The 24,814-nt window shown below is 43.1% G+C and overlaps 1 protein-coding gene across 2 annotated transcripts in view; it reads left to right on the top strand.

The window, feature by feature from the left end:
• Positions 1-24,814, top strand: part of robo3 (roundabout, axon guidance receptor, homolog 3) — an 80,813-nt gene that overhangs the window by 44,022 nt on the left and 11,977 nt on the right. For both annotated transcript variants that reach the window (XM_084029468.1, XM_084029467.1), the window contains exons 7-11: positions 8,713-8,837; positions 11,493-11,664; positions 14,291-14,496; positions 21,023-21,104; positions 21,984-22,152. In XM_084029468.1, coding sequence (XP_083885594.1) covers positions 8,713-8,837; positions 11,493-11,664; positions 14,291-14,496; positions 21,023-21,104; positions 21,984-22,152 — 754 coding nt within the window. The remainder of the gene's footprint in view (positions 1-8,712; positions 8,838-11,492; positions 11,665-14,290; positions 14,497-21,022; positions 21,105-21,983; positions 22,153-24,814) is intronic.

Below are 24,814 nucleotides of genomic sequence, written 5' to 3'. Positions count from 1 at the left end.
GCAGGATCTTTTTGTTGGCGTTCCTGGAAGACAAAAGCAGTGTTTTTACTGGTATCTGAGAAATGGAGTATCAGACTAGACGGTTACTGTCTCCACTGTCACAACAACTGAAGCACTATTTTATGTTACACAACAGAGAACAGTGTGTGTGTGTGTGTGTGTGTGTGTGTGTGTGTGTGTGTGTGTGTGTGTGTGTGTGTGTGTGTGTGTGTGTGTGTGTGTGTGTACAGTACATCTGTGGGTTAACACTCTTCGCTCACATTCCTGCCACTGAAAAGACTTTGATGCTTTAACAGCTAACATCACTCTAACATTTGTTGCTGTGTCCGCCTCTCAGGCACTTCACAGATGCGTAGGCAGGGGCAAGTGAGAGGAGGGAAATAACCCCTTTTAAGCTATGACTCACATTAACGGAGGGCATCAGCAAAGATATCAGATAAAATTTCACAGTCTACACACATACCTTTAGAATCCCGCCAAACACAACCCTGGTAAGGCAAAGACAACTTTAATTTATACTAACCATGTTTTTGTATTGGAATCCTGTTTGTGATGCCAATTTGTTATGGAAATATGAATGAGTGGAAGCAAGGAGACCTCTGGAGATAGTAGATGTCTTATGCAGAAATATTCATTGATGCCCGATGATCATCATGAGGAACAAGGTTTGAGTACAGAACTCAACAGTACAGTGCCAACCCCGATTCTGCCTCCTGTCCTTATATGTCCTTATATTATGGAAAAGCATAAAAGCCTTAGTTATGTTGAGGAAGCTGCCACACCGTCTGTATTATGTCTCGGTTAAAGGTAAGAACGTTGTGTTCGGCCCTGAGAGACACGTCTTGTTTGTGACCTTGCCTCGCCTGGAGAAGGAGACACTTAATAACTCAGATTAAATGTGAACCTTTTCATAAATGACATATATTAATCTTACACTGAGGGAATCAGGTGTAGGGAAAATTCCCTCACACTGTATGTCTATTAGAGAAGCAGTAGAGGTTTGGCCGAAAGGTGTGAAGAATCGGTCCACACTACATGAAATCTACACATCTCAACACGTTTGGCTCTAGTATTGAGTCTTACAGGCGTTTACAATAAAGAATGAGGCAAAGACTAAAGGCCTTTAGTCTCCAAGGCTTTGTCGTGGTATCTTTTCATATCCCCTTCTGGAATAAAGGAAGTGCAAACATAAGTCTCAGGACTAAATGAGAATTTGGTTGTTACTGTTGGCTGCAGTGTCCTGAAGACAACCGGATTGGTTTCTGTTTTCAGAGCCTTGGGACACGCTGCATTCGTAGTGGTCGCAACCATAGACGAAGAAGAAGTAGGTGTAGTCATGGTTACGTCATCCAGTGGTTTGTGGACTACAGTTTTGAAGCCTCGAGTTCAGCATTTTTGGACATTTTGGAATGTTTGCAACCAGTGAAGGAAGTGACCATATTTGGACTGTGGAGGAGCGACGGGTGGATCTGATGAGCACAAGCAGCAAAAGTTAAATGCAATCCAATTGTATTCATAGTGTTTTATCACAACACGGGTTATCTCAGGACTAGAACACACTCAGGATTTTCAAAGCCAATGCATTTCAAAGTCCCAACATCACCAGTAGAAAGAGTTTCAGCGACAGTGGAGAGAAAAAACTGCTTTAACAGATTTAGCTTTGAGCAGAAATCTGGAGAAGACAAGGCTCCATCTGTGTTTATTAACAGTAGTATTAGTATATATCAATAGTAGTTATATTAACAGGAGTAGTTATATAAACAGTAGCAGTCCATGGTGGCTGGCACAGCCACATGTTCATGGTTCTATCTCCAACATGACGCCATGGACCAGAAAAGCAGTCAGGGATGAGCAGCATCACAGCGGGCAGGTGGAGCCACAATACAGCGCTTCATTATCAGGCCAGGTAGCAGTCGCCGTCAGTCAGGACCTCAGCAGACAAGAAAGCACAGCTAGATCACAAGGTAGCCCCGCCCTCAAGCATCCCCTGCTTTACTAAATGAACATCATGCTGGAGTGAAGAAGACTTGAAACTAGAGATTGAGACCATGAACTCATGTTTATATTATAAATCAAGAGAGAATTAGGCTAATTTTCTCGTAAACTTCTATACAATCAGACTTCTTTTTACAAGCAGAGGAGTCGCAAGACTGAAAGCAGAATGTGAATATTTTTCTCTTGGTTCGGACAGACCTGATTCTAAAGCTCATTCTTCACCATCAGGCATGGATCTCACATGACCTGGCCGTGATTTGACGTTGACATTGGTCAGATTAAGAAATTGGCTTGTTCAATCAGTCATGCTTGACCAACATTATCCAGCATCTGATATCGATCAGCACATCCTGACGGGTCTAGTGGGCCATTAGCATCAAAGCTTGGCCTGGCTGCTTCGTGGAGTCTCTGAGCAAGAAAGCCAACCTAAACAGAAACTAACACCTCATTTGCTCCGTTTTCCATTGGGATTGCTTACTATTATAAAAGGATACAAGGGGACTTTGATGAATGAATTCGGAATCAGTTCTGTGTGTGGGAATGAAGAAGCAAGGATGGAGTAGGAAACACTATAAAACGGTACAGAGAAAGAAAACAACTGCAAATGATTACATGCATTTTGATAATAAATGCTCTTGTACAAACAGGGCGACCTTCCTATTCAATTCTAGCCAATAATTTGCCTTGTAGGGAGCGTTAACCTCTTTGTCTTGCCTGCTGGTGCTTAGACATAAAAATCAAGAAATACAATACTTTTTCTATAACTTCTACTCTGTCTGATTAAAGCTGCATGCATAAAGCATTGCAATTCATTTATCGATGTGGGATAAATAGGCAGGAGTTCTGGGCACAAAGGTCCCACGCCAAATGAAATAAAAGCATGGGTGAATTATGATGCAGCTATAAAACATTATGCTTAGGAAATAACTGCCTCCTCAATCATCATTTCAGAATGGAAACCGCATCAGGAGAAGGTGTGTGTATGTGTGTGTGTGTATGTATGTGTATGTGTGTGTGTGTATGTATGTGTTTGAGAGTGTGTGAGTGAAACAGGCTGTCTGCATCAGCGTGGGACTCTGACAGCTGCCTGTCACATCGAGGCCCCTGAGGAACTCCTGCTGGGAGCCCGTGTGTGTGTGTTTGTGTGTGCGTGTGTGTGTGTGTGTGGGGTTCCCCCCCCCTGTGTGTGATGGCTTCAGTATGTTAGCAAATCTCACGTGGAGCGTGCGTTTAGGGGAGTGGGGGAGGTAAGATGCTTTGGTTCTAAGCACTTTGTCTGCCTTTTGCTCTGTGATGGAGCAACACGCCATGTTCATGCAGCAGCAGTGGAACAAAACGCACTGTGATCGGTCTTAGTGGGAGCACAGTAGGTGGTGCGTGTTGAAACATCTGCCTGCTGGAGTTAGTTTATGATTATGCCGTTGACTGTGTTCCTTCTCAAACCCATCTTAAGCGGGGAAACCACAAACCTTCCAGCCTCACTGACACCGTCTTGTTGGGTTTCAGTTACAGGAAGGTCAGCATTTGAACCGCAGATCAACTACACACACACTTTTGAAGAAATCAATGAGATGTTTTAACATCAACATAAAATAGATATTAGAGAGTGAATTTTGAGCCGTTTAACTTCGGAACACTAGCTGTAAGCAACTCGTAATACATCAATAAATCATTTCAATTGTGTGTTTTTATGCAAATAAGCACAATAGATGACTACAACAAAGTCAAAGGATATCATTTCAATTTAATCGGTTTCAGGACGGTCAAGTTGATTTTTGAGGATAGTGGTGAAAACTAGTCTGAAGCCTTTAATACCAGCTGCTGTAACAAGACAAGCAACACTTTATGTCTCTTTGATCGGGTAACATTGGCTCTCTTTTTTCCTGCTGATCCGATCCGTGACTTAAATGGTGATACAATCCACACCATGAGTCTCTCAGTGGTCTATTGAATGATGTTAAAGAGAGCAGAACACTCGAAAAGAAGTGGAGAATAAATCAAAAAGCACATCAGTTTAAATAAACTTCAACTGAGTCTGAAAGAAAGACGTTCTCATGAGTCCTGTATGCAGCGAGGCCACGCCCTCATATCTCCTAGGAAACAATGTGACATGGCGGGACCAGGGTGACCTCATCTGCCATAGATCATCTGCTCCCATCATGAGAGGCATTCTAACCTGCACCTCCTTTCTAACTCTAACATTAAAAGCTGAATGTTCAATGGCCAGTTTGATTTTACATTTTTATTTCAAACATGTCAAAATTAATACAGTGTCATATAGAAAAGAAAATATTACACTAGAAATGTTTCCAAAATGGAGTGGGAAGGAAGAAGTATGCACTTATTTAATCCCACCCCTTCTCCATAATTCATATCCTCTGCCATATGTTTTTTTTTTTTTTTTTTTTTTTTTTTTTGAGAAGAAAAAGGAAGGACTGACCATTTAACATTTGCTCCTTAACACACAGTAACACACATTCAAAGAGACCAGGCACTGTACACGCAGACCAGGCTTTCCTCCTTCAGTCTTATCGTAAAAGCTGTGGAAATGTAACTTGTTTATTTCTGCCTCCTCTTGGCATGCTAGCCTTGTTGTGTATTCCCAGCTCTGGCTTCTCTCTCGCTATCCAGCGTATAAAAAAAGTCTCCCGGCTCCGTAAATTCCAATGTCAAGTGTTTCATTCTTTATTTAGACGTTTCCCAATTTACCTCCCTGACACTACCTCTCACAGCTATCAGTGTAGGTGCTATCATTTTTTCCAGACCGGGTTATATATTTCATAAAATAGGAAAATGAAGGTGTCTTGATGTTTGATAAACATTTCTGGTTTTCTTAAGGGCGCTTTAAAAAAGGAAAGCTGTCACACCTTAAAGCAGCAGCATACGAATACTAAAAGAGTGTACGAGTGTCAGGCTGTGCAAATAGCATCCATGACAAGCAGACATTGTTTCTTAGATTATTGTCATGTATATTTCAGCTGCTCTGCTCCGATCCACCTCTCTGTTTCCCTGCTATGTAAGGATGCTAATGTTTCTCCCTGCCCTAAATCTAAGGCTCAGTGTCGCGCCGAGTGCACCCATTATTGCTAATTATTTATTACAGCCTCAGGCAGTGTGGCGGCTTGCCTCCTCAAATCAAACATTGTTATTCTCCAGACAGGGCTGTGCAGAGCACCAAATACTGCATTTTAACAGTCTGAATATTCCAAGCTGTCACTGGATTTGGGTCAAAATTATGGTGTTGTGTCAGGAGTGAGGGGGAAATGTTCAGGTGTTTTTTGTTGTTGTTTTTTTTCAAATGGCCTGCTGAGCACGGTGTCTTTCCTCCTGTGTGTTTGTCCCATCTCTGTGTGAACAAGCCTGGAGTTGAATTACATAAGGAGCGGGTATTACACCACATTTCTTTAATATTTCAGGCCTTGCATCAGTCTCAGACAGGAAGGCCGCCCTTGAGGTAGCTAGGAAATGAAAGCACGGGTTCAGTGCCACTCTGTGGTTCACATCCAAAACAATGGGAACTTGTTTGGGCTACTCAAGTCCTCATTTTCTACTTCCCGGGCCGTTTTTGCAGCTCCCAGACAAAATCCCCACAGGCAAATCGGTGTCAGCTCGGTGCTCACTCATCGGATCTTGTTGTGTCAATAATGTACGATGAAAACCACAACGGCTTCAAGAACATTAAAGAGATCTGACCATTTTGGAATCGGTGGTGTGAACGTAGCGTTAGTATTTCTGGGAGGGGAGCATCTTAGATCCCAGGACATGAACCTGCCCACCTGGTCACGGCCCTCTCAGCTGTGATTTATCCTGAGGCTGGATCATAGATCCCCTCATGCTGCAGTGGATGCAGTCTCTCCCAAGACGGATGATACACTGTGTGAATGCAGGGCATGAAATGAAGCAGGCAGTCAGGGATTCTCAATCCAGACCCTGCATCAACATTTTATCACTTCACACTCTGCTTCAAGTGCTGGCCTGTTTCTTTTTTCTTTTCTTTTTTTCCAACTTGACCCTCTGGTTTCTTTCTGTTTTGGTGTTCATGCTGCTTTCTCCTCTTTTTAACAATCAAATTGAACTCTAAGCCTCTCCACACATACAAGAAACGGCTCCTCTGAAGTAAGAAAGCATTTTTAACAAATGCGACATTTTTTGCTGTTGATGAATTGAAGGAAAGCTGACAAAACCCGTCATAGTCAGGTTTTTATTTGCTCTCACAAGGTATCTGTCATCACTGGATGAATCAAACATGACAGTATATTGTACAGAGGGCGTGCCATCTAACAAACCCAACACTTTTTGGGGGGTTTAGCACATTTAAACCCCACATAAGAAAATGGGTGTTTTTCAGTTACTTATCTTTCTATTATTTAGGAGGATTATTCTCCACCTCCCTGTCTCTCTTTCTCTCAGTTTCTCTCAACGCTAATTGAGACGGAGAATGAAAGAGAAGCAGGAGATCAGGTGGGAAGATGAGAAATCAATTAGGACTGGTGGAGGGCGTCATTATGCATTCACACACCCCTCTGTGGAGGAAGGCCTGTCACTTCCTACGGGATCAATAGAAATCAAAGAGGTCTCTGTGTGTGTGTGTGTGTGTGTGTGTGTGTGTGTGTGTGTGTGTGTGTGTGTGTGTGAGAGACTTCCTCTCAGTCTGATTAGCCTGGGGTCATAAAGGTGGACCCACAGATCTGATTTCGGTCTCCTGTGGTTTCTGGGCTGGTCTTTGAAATGATCGTCCACCCACACAGAGATTGATTGTCATGGCATATCATTTGACCAATAAGCATCCATGGCGTCATCAATCAAGCCTAACAAATCAAGCTCACAGATGATCTATTTTCTAGCTCCGTCTTGAAAGAAACAAACTCTCTCTCCATCTCTTGTTTATCGCTAGCTCTCTCAACCACTGCTTCCTTTCTAAGCATGTTCTCTCTCTCTCTCTCTCTCTCTCTCTCTCTCTCTCTCTCTCTCTCTCTCTCTCTCTCTCTCTCTCTCTCTCTTTGTTGATGACTACCCTGCTGAATAAGTTAAAGCATTAAAGATCATGCGTCGATCTCCGGTTCTGAAAAGTGAAGCTAAAGCTGAAGTGCCTTGAACTTGCATTATCTCTGCTGACCATCAGGGGGCGACTCCTCTAGTTGTATAGAAGTCTATGAGAAAATGAGCCTACTTCTCACTAGATTCATTATCTCTTCATAAACATAGTAAACATGAGTTTATGGTCTCATTCTCTAGTTTCAAGTCTTCTTCAATCCAGCGTGATGTTCATTTAATAAATTATGGTTCCATAATTGACCAAATATTTTACTCATAATTTACCATCAAGCAGGGCATGCTTTAGGGCAGGGCTACCTTCTGATTAAAACAGCTACCGTCTTCTAAGATGACTTTAACACTTAGCTGTAAAGTAGACCTTGAATTATGAAGCTAACTTTGTTAAAAGCTTCACACCAGAATACTAATGGATCCAGATCCAGTATGGTTGCTGCTCGGGTTGCCTCTCTGCTGCTTGTATTGTCATCAGATCCTCCCGTCGCTCCTCCGCAGTCCAAATATGGTCACTTCCTTCACTGGTTGCAAAAATTCCAAGATGGCGACGGCCAAAGTGAGGAACTAGAAACTCCGTAGTCCAGAAACCAGTGGGTGGCGTCACCATGACTATGTCCAATTCTTATATAGAGTCTATGGTCCAAATGTGGTTTGTGTTCCTTAGTATGTAATTAGTAGAATATATACTGCGTTCTCTCCAGTATAACGGGACTGGATGGCACTCAGTTAAAAAATTTAAAAACTCAACAGCAATTTCTCTTTCCAGAAGTCACAATGTTAGAACAGCTAACAACAAGGGCAGACATCTCTACAGCCGATATCTCCAACACTAGATAATTCAAAAAACAATGACCATGTTGACTGATGAATAGCACGACAGATATGTGGACAGATATGAAGGTTTAATTTTGGTGTGAACTGTCCCTTTAAAATTGACTTATTGCCTTGTTGAGCCTTGTTTGACATGACTTGCTTTGAAAGATAAGATTTCTCAAGTAGCTTCAAAGCATCAGCAAATAAAACTCGTTTGCATATGAGCTCAGAGAGATTACCTAATTAATGTCCTCCCACCTCTTGCTTTAACATGGTATGTGTTGCTACTCTGACACAAATCATCTTGTGTTAACACTTTTAATCAAGAATAATTGGTTGATTGAATATGTGGACATGTGAGATATTTGAACATAATGAACTTTGGCAGCAGCTGATCATAGAGTTATCACTGTGAAACTATGTTTCTTAGTTGAAAAATGTTCTCTTGACACATCAACACCTTATAATGATGCTGTCATTGTTTTCGTGGCCTTTACTGTAAGTGTTTTAAGTGCGGAGGCAGTTAGAGGAACACTCAGTAACTCGTGGTTTGTGTGTGTGAGAGATAAAGAGACAGGGAGAGCTTGAGTGATAGATTTGTCAGTTATTTTGCTGTCATCACTGGTGGCCTGTCGCGGATTAATGCACTCGATGTCACTGCTGGCACATTCTCACTGCATTACACCCACGCACACACACACACACACACACACACACACACACACACACACACACACACACACACACACACACACACACACACACACACACACACACACACACACACACACACACACCATGGCTTCATTTGCGCTGTGCCCTGATAATGATTTCTCTCTGTTCTTTGTGTTGCAGTGCCCCCTCAGATCGTGGTTCGGCCGCGGGACCAGATCACAGCGCCGGGTCGCACCGTAACCTTCCTCTGTGGCACCAAAGGAAACCCTCCACCGGCCGTGTTTTGGCAGAGAGAAGGCAGCCAGGTGAGAAACCTCTAGGGACCGTAGAGGATGACACCACGGTCTCTGCAGCCTCCCTGATGTGGTCACTGTGCATCTGACAGCAGGCTTATTGGAGCATGGAGTTTGAGTGAATGAGTTCAGTCGCGTGGTTTCATCACATTCCTGTTCCCCCTGCTGATTACAAGTCAGTTTCTTAAATTGTATGTTTAAACCAGGCAACAACACCTGGTTTTGAGAAGTGAAGCCAATTTGAAGCACCTTAAACTTACATTCTTTCTACTGGCCATCAGGGGGCGACTCCTCTGATTGCAAAAAGAAGTCCGATGGTTTAGAAGACCCTACTTCTCACTTGATTTATTATCTCAGTAAACAATGTAGACATGAGTTCATGAGTCTTCTTCTATACAGCATGATGTCCGTTGCCTCGTTACCGGCTCTACCACAGCCTCGCTACCACGCTACCAATGCAGTTAGCTACTAAGTTGACTTTAACACTTAGCTGTAAAGTTGACCTTGAATTATGAAGCTAACTTTGTTAGCAGCTTCACACAAGAAACAATACAACAGGTGGACGGCCAAAATACTGAACTCGATGCTTCAAAACCGTAGTCCACAAATGACATCACCATGGCTAGGCTGAGGTGCTACATTACTTATATAAAATGTGGAAATATTACCTAACCAAAAAAAACATTTTTTTAATAAAATGAATTCATTAATAATCGATAATAGACTTTAATGCATTGATGCAGAATAATTCAACAAAGCATCACGATGCATCATAGAATCTATTATTTCTTCCACCTCTACAGTCTACCGTTTAACTGTGCAAATGAGGCATTATCCTTGATGTGGTTATTTTCCAGAACTGAAATCTGAACTTTGGATAAAGCAACTTTTATTTTGTCGACAAATTAGAGTCAAAGGTTTTTACTAAAGGAATTTGTGAGTTTTCTTTGTATCACTCCATAAATCAGAAAATACTGTCAACAACCATAACAAATCGATTCTGGCCATGTTTTCTGGAATAAGATGTGGTATAAATCACGCTGCGGATGATGTATGAACAAACCCTTTCAGAATATAGATAGGATATTTTTAGACTTCCGAACAGATAAATCTAAATGGGATAAGTATGAAAGAAACATAAAACAATGATATATACACTTAGGAATCAAAGTGTATTTAAATAATATAAATCAGCCAGGAATGTGATGATGCTAGTCTCAGCCAGTTTCTTCACATGCCACTCTCACACTTTAAAGAAAGCCTGCATCTTTTCTTCTCACAGTCATGTTTTCAGTCTCATCCTTTGCTTTCATCACAATGTAGTTTAGTACCAGGGTGACTCACACACGCACACACACACACACACACACACACACACTCACACACACCTCATTTTCCCATCATCCACACAGGGTATTATTCACCACAGTGTGAGTCTGCTCAGGCCTGTGTGTGTGTGTGTGGGTGTGGGGTTGTGCATGCATAAGTATGAGTGTTGGAACGGCGAGCTTGTGATAAGCACTACAGCCTGTTGGAATGCACTGAAAGGCCCGATGAGAGCGCGTGGGTGCCGCTAGCATGGCTCCCAGGTACAGATTAGAGGGGGAAGAGTGAGACCGGAGGAGGCCTGGAGAATGTGTGTGGGAGAGGGAGAACAAGAGTGGAGGAGAGAGATAAAGCATGCAGGACGAGGGGGGTGGAGAGGAAGTATGTGGGTAGCATGTTGGGAGATGTGGAAAAATATCAGGATTTTATTCTGAGAAAAGAAAAGGAAAGTAGATCCGGCATCAGATTTGGGGGAAATAACACATCAGGATAAAAGGAAGCTTGTGCATGACTTCGATGCACTGAAAGAAAGAAATAACAGGCACACCATTTATTTACTTGACTTTTTAAAAAGCTGATTGCACAACAATCATCAATACTGAAAAATGACTCTGAGCTGCAATCATTCGTTTCAGTGTTGCAGCTGTTTAGCAGCAAGCGAGCTGTTGTGTTCAAATGGGAAACCGCTTTGTATCGGTCCATCCTCTTTGCTGTTGATCCTCCATTTATCTTTTTTAAATGAACTTTAATGTATTTGACAGGGACACAGTGAAAAGCATATTCAACACCATGTCTCTTTTTCATGCTTTTGGGCACACAGTTTCCTACTTTGAGGACACACAGTCATAAAGTTTCGAGGCTCATTATTTGCTCAGTTCATCATCTATCTATCTACATCATCTTTCATGGCCGTCACCTCTCTCTCCTTTACTCTCTACGCACTGCATTCAAACTATCCTCCATGACTTCACGTCTTTATTTCCATGTGACCCAAAGTGCCATTTTTGACGAAACGGAGAGCTCTTATCCTTGAACATTAAAGAGAGTCACGTTTATGAATGTATATTATGTCGATTCAAATACGTAATAAAGCTTCAAGTGGAACATTTTATGTCTGGAAGTAATGTTTGTGTTGGAGCTTGAGGTTTGAAGTTCTTTTTCAGCTCAGTGAATGAAATGAATGTCTCTGTGTTAAACTAACTGTTATAGATGTCCCCGTGAATGAATGTTGGAATGCTTCAGTGTACGGCAGCTTTATTTCAAAGGGAATTTTAAGGTGTGTAAATGATCATGGAGAAATCTGAATGAAAGACCTGATCTTCCTCATCTTTCTCCTTCCAGATCCTCCTCTTCCCCATCCAGGAGCCGTCACAGGCGGGCCGCTTCTCCGTGTCGCTGAGCGGCGAGCTCACCATCACCGACGTCCAAGTGGAGGACTCGGGATATTACATCTGCCAGGCCATCAGTGTGGCCGGCAGCATCCTCACTAAAGCCCTGCTGGAGGTGGAAAGTGGTGAGTGTAAACACATTACGCTGGAAGAAACGTTCACAAACCTGTTGTATATTTGCTCAAAGACAACAGCGACACCATCAATCTGACAAAATGACGCTCCTTGTGAGTAATGTAGCTGCAAATCTGTCTTCAAATGCTTGAACTTGTACTGTCTGCCCTCTATTCGGCACATTATCATCACTGGTTTTCAGTGATAATAAATGACACACTGATATGGATATTTGAGTGAGATGTCATGATGACGAAGTGGAGACCTCGGAGCGTCTGTGATCAGAGCGGCGCGGGTCAATCTACGCCACTGATGCAGAAGGAGCGGATCCTCAGGATCCCGTTGAAGCGAGAACTGGAGAACTATGGCGGTGGATGCAAAAACAGGAAAATGTGAATGGCCCCATGTGTCTGTCCTGAGCTACTGTAGATACATGGCGATAAGCTCTGTATGATGATGTAAAACAAGCACAGCAGCTCTTATTTTCAGGCAATTATACACTTAACTATTATATTCCATTTCTGTTGATAGATCCCCCTAAATGCTACGCACTGGCCCTTTAAAACTAAAATCCATGATAAAATATAATAAGCACTTGCCCCCTCGATGTGTTTCCTCAGTTGGCAGTTAATTGTACAAACTAGTTCATGATGAGTGCTTATCAAGCCAGAGGAGCAAGTGTGAAACTCTAAGAAATCTGGCTCTGGTGGTTGTTTAGTAAAAAGCCTTTATTTATTTGGGCTACAAAACACTAAAAAAACACCAACGTGTATCGGCTTAATGCCTTCCTCAGGGTTTAGAGACACAAACAAAGCAATTATAGCCAAAGGTCACTGCAGGTGTGGAGCTCTGGATGCAATACAGTCGATGGCCTCTGAGGGACTGTGGATGTTTCCCCTAATCTCAACACCAGCAACTCTCTGTTAATCTTTGAATTTAACATTTCGAGCTTCATATTTTATTAATAACACACCGTCTGTTGATGGTCTACAAGTGCAGTGATATGAAATCAAAAGGTCGTCCTTCAAACCCTTCGCAAATTAAAACACTCTTCCCCAAATGAGCAAACAGCAGGAGTCCTTATGTGATGGAATCAAAAGAGACAACTGGTGATGCAAATAAGCCGCCGCAGCATATGCTGCCCTCGCCGCACCCCTCCCGCTCAGGGAGTAAACAGGGATTCTCTTCAGCCCGCTCTTCTCCAACTCCTGTATTGACTCTTCACACTTTCTGTTCACTTCAGTTAGCTGATGATATCAGAGCCTTCCACGGTACAGAATGCTAATGAGGGCATGTTGCCCGTCTGAAGGTAAATGTCAAACGTTAGGGGGAGTGGAACGCGGGGGCTTTGTGAGCGCCGGCTGCCATCAGCAGGAAAAGAAAACTTTCAATTACAAACAGCTTGACGGCACAGAGCGCAGCCTCCCGGTACGTCCATGAGTGTCGGTGACGCCCCGGGGGGAAGGCTGCGGGTGAACGGTGGTCAAGTGAAAACAGGCTCACTCTTCAGGACTCCCACACATTCATTGTCTGGTTTTACAAGAAGTAAGCGTGACTGCACATCAAACAGGGACGTGCATGTTTGTGTCCATTCTACTTCTCGTTCCACGACGTGAGGCTCAGCAGTGCAGCTGAGGTAAATAAAGTTTACGACATATATTAATTTGGTTTGACATTTCCTCCAGCTAATGAACGATCTCAGTTAAACACAGTTTATTGCAAAGTTTAGTGCCAAAGATCCGGCGGTCGTCTGGTTTTGATTCCTGGCTAACACACATATTGCATCGTATTTCTAGTGTAAAGAACTTGCAGAGATACAGTTGATGTGTGTCAGTATTTGTCTCATTAATATCTTATAGACAACGTGATAAAATGTATAGTAGAGAGGTTTTTATGTTCCTGGATGTTACCATATAAAACTGTGAGATTTTATACAAACACAAAGACTCTATTATCCACCAAGATTCCAAAATAAGGTATAATGTTGGTTGAAAAGACACTTAGTGTATGATAGATGATATTATTGGATTCATTGAGTTCCTAATCAATATTCTGTCAAGTGGTCCATCACTCTGACGGGAGGTAAATGTGTCAACAGATTGAGGGAAATTGATGAAAGAGGAGAACTTGAGAGCCTGTGGGAGCAGATCTGCTCTTATAGTGACATTTTACATGTCACACGGCCGGCTGGGATGTTCCAGGCAAACATGAAGATTAATAACTCAAAGAGCAAACTGTTGGCATGAATCTTAACTTTGATGGCTTTCAGGAAGATGATAACAAAATTGAGGAATCAGTTATTGTAAACGCACATCATACACATCCACCAGGCCAAATCATTTACCGTGCAATGGATTTGAAGCAGTATAAGATTTCCATTTATCCTATAATTATTGTTGCAAAAAAATTGTTGAGTGGCCATTTCCAGCCCTGTCGCTTTTTTTGTTTTTTAGTGTTCGCTTAAGTGTGTGTTCAGTGTCAGAGCAGCATTCTGCAGGTTCGAACGAAGACTCGGGATGGTTTCTGATCCATATATGAGTTTTGTTTTAGCTCTTAAAAGGTAATTTATTACCACGTAGTTGAGACGGTACTCGATGATGATGATGATGATGATGATGACGTTCTCTGTCCCTTCAGCACCATCGGACCGCCTCCCGCCCATCATCCGCCAAGGACCTGCCAATGTCACGTTATCTCCTGGATCCACCGCTCAGTTGCATTGCCACATCATGGGCAACCCCATCCCCAGCATCCAATGGGAGAAAGACGGCCAAAGGATCCTGGGAAACGATGGTCGAATCAGCTTGATGGAAAACGGCACCTTCCAAATCACAAACCTCCAGGTATTTGAAGAAACGGCTTAGTGATGAAACAGGAAATGAAAAACTTTGGGTTTGACTTTGAAATTCACAGCTTTTCTATGTTGACCTTCAACTTATTTGAGTGCATTGTTTATTTCTTCTCATTCCATCAATTAGCAGTGAGCTCATTAAAATGTATTCATAATTTCCATGTATTAGCTGCTATTTGCACATCAAACATGGTGCCGTTCACACAAGATAAACATATTCCACACGTTAAAACACCCGTTTTAATTAAAGGGAAAGTACATAACACTTAAATGGAGGACATTTTTTACCGTCAACTCAAATGATGAGTTTTTATGAGAGGAGGAGAGGATGGGGGGAAGAAGCGAAACCGCATCTGTGAGGCGTGATCGCCATGATAATGAGTGTGCCAGGCCATTAGCAGTCCTTAGCATCGTCTTATTCCATGCTAATGAAATCCATTCTGCCCAGAATTCCCTCCTGGGTACGAAGCAGCACCTGAGGTCAGCGCAGCCGCCGCGAGACTCCGGGAGTCTCACACGTTAATTGATTGTGGGTTCTCAATGATTAACGATCGCTTAGACTTGTAATTAAATCCTCGATACATCACTGCGAGTGTGGACTGGATGAATGAGAGGTAGAGATGGAGGAGCGGGGGATAGAAAGGCACACAGTCTGGACTCAGAAGTACATTTTCTGCTGCATTCGTGTCATGGAGGAATAAAAGGGAGTGACTTGACAGCTGAGAGCACCGACTTGGAAGTGCTCGTGCTTGTGAAGTTGTCAAACTCGACGTTGAGTCTCTGTAGACTTTGGCTGGGTTTGATCCGGATCTCCACGGTGAGCAGACATGCCCTCGGCGACAGTGGTCCAGCAGACACAACAGCACCTTTATGAGACGAGATCACACAGTGATCCCGAGATATCAGTTGCTTGTTTCATTTGAAATGTTGTTCTGCACCCAGCTTGTGTCAGTGATGTCAGAAGTCGGACACCAGAGAATCCAGTCCCACAGTTAAACACACAGGAAGGCTGATTCTGCCCATTGATCATAAGCTATAGTGATGGGGGAAGTCAGCCGGCTGGGTGAGCCATAGGAGGCTGCTGGCTGAGGCTGATGGGAATGTCAATCATTTAGATTATTGTTCATAAACCAAAGTTTTTAGGTGAATTCAGTTTTACCTGAAGGCAGCACTGGATCACCAAGTTATTACAATTCATTAAGAGGGGAGCATGGGTATTTCTGACAGGGTGATCCATCCAATCAGTGGTTGAGATGATTCACTCAAAACCACAAATGTCAACCAGCTGGTGGTTTAAAGTCTCATCAAAGTCGTTTCTTCTGGACGCCATGAATGTCTCCGACCAGCCAACCGTCCCCGGAGCCACCACGCTACCATGGAGAAAAAGATCTCTATTTATTCTGCCAGGTATTCGTATTATATGGTGAAGGAGGAGCAGTCAGAGAAGCAGGCAGATTTGAAACAGACTCCCATATTAGCCAACGAAAAAGGAAGATGAACGTTCTCTTGTTCATCACAGTTTGCTTCACTGTGGAGACTCACCATCATTATCAAGTAACCGTGGAAACCACCCAAAAATATGATAACCTTTTTTCTTCATAACTTGTCACTTTTTTGTCCCGAAATGACAAAATAACAAATAATGAGACTTTTCCTAAATTGTCACCTTTTATGTATTTCCTAAGATGTTAGATTTATACTCATGTATCAATTTAAATATCTAAACATCGCTTTATGTCGGCTCAGCTATGAAAGTTAAAAATCCTCCAATGCAATATATCCTTTGCATGATGGTAAGAAAAATGAAATCGGTGCTTATAAAACACATTTAACCCTGAAATAGTGGGTATAAAGAAGTGGATTTCACCAGGGCCCCTGGAGCGACACAGATGGTCTGTTTGTTCCTCACACTCTGGCAACAAGGAGATGCCATTACCCTGGGAGCTCTGCCAGATACACACCACCACGGCCCCTCACCGGTGCCAAGACGAGAAGTGTGTGTGTGTATGAGTGTGTGTGTGGCTCTGGTGAGGAGGTTAAAGAGGTTGGTGATGCCATCCTGCTAAACGGTGGATGTGGGCGGCGGGGGGGGCAGCAGGTGTGTGCCGGTATGACAGAAGTAACAAAGAAAGGAGAGGGACAGTTTGGAAACAGAGGAACCCAAACAAAGCCAGCGGAGTGTGAGGAGAACTACGTGGACAAAAGCAAACAGATTACTGGGAGTAATCACATTAAAGTAGGAAATCGAGTTCATGTGTTGACTTTAAATCCCAGTCTACGCGTGTTATAGTCTGTAATCACATTTCCCTTCTGCACCCTCCTAAAAATGGATCCCACATCATTATCAACCTTCTGTGCGCTATTGTGCAGAGGGTTGATACCCGTGGTAACGGGGTAATTAGCAGGTGGTGGACAATAACAGGGAGAGGGACACCAAAGGTCAAATCACTCTGTTTGACGGGCAGATCATTTCTGAGAAGAAATATCCCAAAGCTGTAGCCCAACTATAAATAAATGATATTCCCTCTTTAAGTGTGGAGCTCCTCTCTCCTGGCTCGCTCTCCTTTTTTTTCCTCTCGCCTAATACATTTTTCAGCAATCTGTTTTCGTGCGGCGCCCGGAGCTGCCAGGCTTGATTAATAGTCAGGTGTCCCGGCTGTTTACCCCACCCGCCCTCTCTGCCGATTCCCCATCCACTGATCAAACGCCACCATCTGGGGACCCGCTTTCTACCGCCTCAGACAGGCGCGGCGTCAGCCGTCCCACAGGTCGCCTCAAGGTCAGGGCCTATAGAAAGAGAGGAGGAGCAGCGAGGGGGGGGCCGTATGGGACGGAGAGTCACCTGTCCCGCGTCCTGCAGGACGCTCTGACAAGCCACTTAGGCTTGAGTAACTCCCCTGTCAGCGTTACTGATGAGCCGGCCCAGACGCGCACGTGCACGTGCACACACCGCTCATAAGTCATGATATGCTCTGCTTCGCACATCCTTTGCATAATGTATAAGGTTTTCAATGGGAGTAATATGGGCTGTGTTCGCAGGGTAAGTGAGTAAGGGGAGGCTGATTGTGTTTGCTGTGGATCGCTTCTGCATGTAAATGGATGAGGAGGACTGAAACCTTTTGCAGCAAAACAGATGAAAAAGGAATTAAAATTCTCCGTAACACTCCTACACACAGCTGTATAACCACACACACACACACACACACACACACACACACACGTACGCACATACAGAGTGCAACAGGATCACTATGAGCCAGTAGTCCTCACAGGTGCAGTTAACATTTAAATACAGCCAGCGCCCTCACCCTCCCAGTGTATTACATTTATAATTCATGTGCTTGTTCTCTCTCTGTTTAGTTCAGATTGTAAACAAATCTCACCAAATCACATGATATGAGTGTCGTTAATTGCATGTCATACCTCCATAAAACGTTGGCAAAGCCTTTATTTGTGTGTTTGGAACCCTCCCGCCCTGTTTTACTTACTGTACAGCTGATTCTGTCTTCTGTTGTCATGATCCTGAGGTAAATACAGCATTTACAAAGTGATGTACCAGAATGATATAAGTTGACACGACACTGCGTTGCCCCAAAAGTTGAGCTTGGTTCAACCCGGCTCCTTTTTGCCAGAGCTCTGAGGAGGCTAATTTATTAGCTAGGCTATGCTAACATTGTAGCTGCTCCATCAAGACTCCAAATAATGTCATCTAGTCTCTGGTTTCTCCACATAGTCTGGTCTGGACTCTGGACTCCTTTTGTGATTCAGCAGCGTGGACGACAGGAGGACAATCTCAATGCTGTGAGGCTTTAGAGACAGAAATATTTCAACTCATGCGAATGGTGCAAATTTAGCCTATTTGCGTCATTTGTGCACTTTCAGGTCATAAGCATCCTTCACACCGCCCTCAAGTGCCTCAATTCAGGACTTTGCTTTGTATGCAATAGCATTTCTCAATGTCGACGTGCTTATCTTTACCATTGACGGGTTCAGATTGGTATTATAAGTGTCTGACAACATTATGGAAAGATCTTTCCGGAGAAATAAAACGTCTTTGTCATCATCTCCAACTGAGTCTCGCCGAAGGACTCTCTGTAATCGGAGGTGACTTGTTCAGCTAAATATTCAGCCATGACATTAAAAGTCTTGGATAACATGAAGCTACTCTTTCTGCTCCTCTCAACTCTACTCACGTTTCTACCGTTTTCTTCTGGTCGCCTCTCCCAAAACCAGACTTCTTCTGCTTTGACAAAATAGCAAACAGACCAGAACAAGCAAATATTTGTTTTCTCTGTTGTGGTCTTTCTATGATGTAGTCAGACCCTTATAACAATCTGAACCTGTCAGTGGTCAGGAATAAGCACCCAGCATCTCCCTCTGTTGTAAGCAATTTCACAGCCCGTCTAGCTTTTGGCTTGCCTCCCCAAAAATGTGATCGCCAGCATTCACATGTAGGCTACACACACACACACACACACACACACTTCTTAATTACATCTGCTCCTAGCATGTCCAGAATGCTAAGTAGCTGTTGAGTATGAAGACTGACGCCTCGACCAGTAGCTGGTAATTAAAATTCTGTCCTTTGATCCTTCCTTTAACTCTCCTCCTGCCGTGGAGGAATCGGCCACCAGCTTGACTTTAGCTTAGACATCAAATAGGTCCCCTGAGAATATTCCACTAATGACAACAACAAAAGTAGAGAAATAACTACAATTCACAATTTAAAAAAATGTTTAAACTAAAAGCAGTTAATGAAAGCAGATGTGATGTTTTCTAATCAAAATGCAAATATCCATATGGAATTAACAATGCTGATGGGAGTTTGATTTGATTTGATTTGATCTTTATTTTGCTCGAATATAAAGTACAATATTTATATGACATGAAATACATCATACAAATGTGAAAAAGACAAAAAATAAACCTATATAATTTCAAGTTTGAGGAGGGACAGGAGAGCAAAGCTTATCTTGTCCTGCCCCTTAATTGCATTATTACATATAATTTACAGTATAATTTCCATAGCTCCTATATATTTGTGAAATAGTTATTATCTAAATTTGAATATGAGCTATATATCTGATATAAGAGAAAATCCAAACAATTCACCGTCACGTTACTTCACATGCAAACCATTCATAGACCCATTAACATCACCTTGTAGCTGCATGTTCCTTCATAGTTCACCAGTTGATGATATATTATATATATTATATTATATTCTGTCCCTATGCATATGCAGATATATAATATCAGATATTTATATTCTGTCATCTGTGATGCCTTCCATTACCTCACCATTTATAATTTAAAGGTCCCATATTATACTGTTTTTCATCAATTTCACACAGCTGTCAGAGGTCCAACAATACTGTATTCAATATGCATTGCCCCAAACCCATCCATGGTCCTGAATTTCAGCTGTCTAAATGTTGCTCAAATGAGCTCTGCTGAGAACAGACTGTTTCTGTGTCTGCACCTTTAAATGCTAATGAGCTCCATCCGTCATCGCCTACTTGGAGAGCCACGGAGAGGATGCCGCTTATGCTACCGGTAGCATGCGCCAATGTTTATGGTGGCTGTATCATTATGGCTCCCCTATGTGGCTCAGGTGAAGTTGCTGGGTCCCGTATGGTTGGAACAGATCCTTTAACGAGGGTCAGTGTCGAGGCAAAGCCAGCTTTGTACTGACCCTCGTTACTGAAGCAGTCCGATGTGAAGTGGTTAACACACACATAGAAGTTAACAGGAACCGTAGCCGGCACATTGTCATTAAAAATGAAACGCAACCACTGTCTCTTCTGTTCTTCAGTAGCTGGGACAGAATAGAAGCACTTATGTTGATTTGTACAACCAACAACAGAGCAATCTGTGTGTCTAGCTCTGAGCGACGACATTGAGAAACACCGCTATCTTACTGTTATCTCACCGCAGGACACACCGGGCTCCAGCTCAGATATCTCCTATCATCGCGCAGAAGAGTTCGGCCTATACAAATGACTCCCTTTGTTATGTAACAACGTAGGAGCACCGTTGTACCAGTGGGGGGGCTGCAGAGACCATGCAGGAGTCACTTGTTTTCCTCATTCTGGGAGTTGACAGGCTCAGGGAGGACCAGTTTGTAGGTGTAGAGACCAGAGAAAACCTGTTTTTCATAATATGAGACCTTTAATAATCACACAAAAAGACAGAAAGGTGATGGTCGTCCACATTCCCTTTTCCGACACATCGACAGCAGTGGGAGCTTCAAGCTGCTCCAGACTGATACTGAAAAGCCCATCTTACTTTGATGTGGACGGCGACGGAGTCACCTGCTCGGCTCGGCGTGAATCACAGCTCTGTGTTCTGTCAGCTTTTCATCCACGCCAACTTCCCTCCGCTTGGTATTCTGAGTACAAACATTCTGGTCTGAGAGATATGACATTTACTCTCAATCACTGGTAATGGGTACATTAGCATAGCATCACACTCTCACTCACACAATAAACTAGTGATACACATTTTACTGTTGCCAGGAAACAGACTCGGGGGTTTACACCTGCCTGGCTTCCAGCTCCAGTGGAGAGACGAGTTGGAGCGGAGTGCTCACGGTCAAAGGTAAATGATCGTCCTCTGTCAATGCATGCAAATAACATCTCTATGAAGTGTTTATATAATCCTGATTATCATCCTTCTAGTTCTGCATTATTCATTTGGCTAAAAAGAATCACTGTACAGTCTCAGAAATAAAATTAGAAGTTTTAAGATTTGAGTGTGACTGCAGATAAGAACGTGGACATCAGACAATTAATTGTTAATGTGAGATTTTTCTATTAGAACGTCACACGGCTCCTTGCAACCATTTAATTGCTCAAATGAAACCCGTTCCTGAGTCTAATTGAAACACGTAACCCCTGTTGGCCCTGATGTTAGGCACGCCGCAAATATTCATTTATCTGCAAGTGTCTCAATGTGAAGCGTGATTCTGACAAAGAGCCAGCACCCGTTGGGGATCAAATAAATGCCCTCAATCAGGACAGAAATGAGCTACTGCAGCTCAGGGAACACACGGCCCTTTTTATCTTCCCCACAACCCATCAGGCATTCAGATATCTCAAGCTGTGGAGATTTCACCAGTTGCATTAAATACTGCTCGTAATAATACACTTAATTTGTGCAGCACCTTCCATACAGGAAACGCAGCATTTAGAATAAAGAAAAATAGACAGATTGAACTTGAAAACAAATACGACATAATAGTTTATTTTTTTGGCTATTAGAGCTGTTAGTTAAGATCCAAGAGTGGTTGATGAAAGCAAACTTGTGAAGTCTGTTTGAAGTGAGGAAGTCGGCCTGCAGCGAGCCCGTTAGCAGGATTACACAGAGGACATTACGAGACGTTACGTTAACGGAGGATGTTCTGCAGTTCTACCCACACATGTCTCTCCATTTATTCCTCCTCTTGTCTCCTCCATCTTTGTTCCCTCACCATCCAAGAGAGTGCAGACTCATCGGTAGCTCAGGCCACGGAGCCCTTCCAGTTGCCAGGTCCACCACACAAACCCATAGTCACAGACGTGTCCAAGAACAGCGTCTCTCTGACCTGGCAACCCAACGCCCACGAGGGAGGAGCCGCCGTCACCGCCTACATCATTGAGGCCTTCAGGTGAGTTTTGACAATTTTTTTTGTTTTCACCTTTCGTTAGAGTTCGATGCTAGACGCGCCAGAGAGGAGGCGGGACTTACGTCCATGTAGACACCAACCAGGTTCCATCCATCACGGCTCAAAAGTCTTTGTTGGATGGAGTCTGGTTGATGGGTGCTAGGCTATGCTAACATTGTAGCTGCTCCATCAACACTCCAAATAAGGTCATCTAGACTTAAATATAGCAGAGACCTTGTTGTTTGGACCACAGACAGTTTCTGGTTTCTCCACATAGTCTGGTCTGGTCTCTGGACTAATGTGAGCTACTATGGTAGAGGTCTGGGGGACCACAGACAGTCTCTGGTTTCTCCACATAGTCTGGTTTGGTCTCTGGACTAATGTGAGCTACTATGGTAGATGTCTGGGGGACCACAGACAGTAGACAACGTGTCTCCTCCAACTCTGATTCAGTGACAGCAGGAGGAGAATCTAAACACTGACAGATTTCGCAATGCAGCATCAAGTGAATTTCTCCCTCGAGTTGAAATACTTGACACACAAAGACTTTGCTTTGCGTTGGTTGTGAACGCAGCATAAGAATGGAACAACTAATTTCTACCTCATCTGTATATCTCTTTTCATTAGGGACCCTTCACTGCCTTGCTTTTTTTTCTCACCAATAATTTGATCTCAAATCCTTCATCTTTTCTTATTAGCAGTCAAGATTTTATTCTTCGTGCTTCGAATACTTGAAATTCAGTTTCAATGCAGAAGCATCCGTCTTATCTGAATGGGAGAGCTTTTCATTTTGGAACACTAAAACACATTCACCGAATCTCAGCCTAATGAAATTCTTTCACGGTTTGCAGCTCTTTAACGAGAGCCAAGCTGCCACATTTACTAATTATAATAAGACCTTGAAAAGAGGACACAAAACTCAATAGAACAATGCAATGGATAAAAAACATTTACAGACTTTGGTCAGGCAAGAACTCATGAAAACATGTTGGAAAATATCGCTTGTGCACGGACACGTGCGTAGGATTCACAACAACACACTCCACAGGAGCCTTAATGCACATCAGCAGAAGCTTTCTGCTGCTGCCACCTGAGAGGCGGTCCGTCTTGGATCAATTAGGGGGGGAAAGTAGATTTAGCGGAGCAGGATGGGTGGCTCCATGCGTTATGGGGAAATGTGTCCTTCCAATTGGATGAAGAGGGGCACACCAGCAGGGCTTAATCAGATCCAGACGTCCACCGCGGCCCATGGCAGCCGCACAGCGTTTCCAAGTAACGCACACTGACTCTTTATGAAGCAGCTGAAGGGGACCGGAGGGTGGTTTGCAATAACATTTCCTTGCCTGAGGTACAAAGGTTTGTATGCAGGACCACAGGGAAGGGCACAGTGTGTGTGTGTGTGTGTGTGTGTGTGTGTGTGTACGTGCACATATGCAAGGTGTAATAGTGTTTATCTAATATATGATGGCAGACTTTCTATTCTCCTGGTGAGACTGCATTCATTTTCTCTTTTGTAAGGCCACAGCCTTGTGAGTGTGAACTCCCAACTCCTCCACAAAGTTACCTTGGAGCCACACACACACACACACACACACACACACACACACACACGAGAGTGAGAGTGAGAGAGAGATGAGTCGTTTTCCTCTTTGGTCTAATTGTGCAGTTTAGCACTGTAGCTACTCCCCCACAAACCCCACAGTACCCTTGGGGGGAATCTAAACGTGTCAAACAAATGGTAAGAAAGGCCTTTGTGACTGCTGCTCTGCCAAGGTGACAGTGAATGCACAGAGAGAGGGAGGGAGAGCGGGGATGAAGGGGGAGCGGGCCTGAGCCCTGGCAGGATGATGATCAGGTGCCACAAGGCTAAGAACATGCCCTCATTTCCTGCCCACAGCTGTGCCTTCTTACAAGCCTCATTACATTATTCATCAGGACAGCAGCTCGGATCACTTGGAGGAGACCTCAGTAACGAGCACTAACTTCTCTGCTCTCAGTGACTTTGGTCACACCTGCTATTGTTTACCAGAGAAGAAATGTAAACTCCGACCCTGCTGTGGCCTGGAGATCTCCTCATGCATCGGTTGCATTGTGTGGCTGCACATCACAGCAGTGTTGCAAAGCGCTCCTGAATGCAGCATGAAACTTTGAAGGTGGTGGAATGGAGCTAAAGTAGTAAGAGTAAAATGTACAGTAATGTGTGAGTAGCAGATATAATACTCTGCTATATGTATATATACTTGATAACTGTACATTCTGCAAATGTGCACCTAAAACGGCGACACATTAGTTATGACTGTTCACCTACAATAACCCAAGAACTGATATGGAAGTAGACGTTTTAAATGAGTCATAAAGATGTTCATTTTGCAAGCAATGTTAATGCATTCATTTTCTTGATTAATCTCTTCATCCTCCCTGGTAAACTCCAATTTTTCATTTGCCATGTCATCCCCCCCTGTAAAAGTATTTTTTATATATATTTAATTATTTTAATGCCATCTCTAAAACATGTAAATAATATGACAGGTTTGTCGACCGTATATTATCACCAGTTATTTGTTGATGTGTCTGGTTTATGGCCTTATTTTTAATTAATTTTACTTATTTGTTTACCATTTAGTAAATATTTTATCATATTTATTTTCTTAATAAAGGAGGAGGT

This window comes from Eutrigla gurnardus (genome assembly GCF_963514095.1).
Source record: "Eutrigla gurnardus genome assembly, chromosome: 15".
Lineage (NCBI taxonomy): Eukaryota > Metazoa > Chordata > Actinopteri > Perciformes > Triglidae > Eutrigla > Eutrigla gurnardus.
This window is presented reverse-complemented; position numbering and strand designations above follow the sequence as displayed.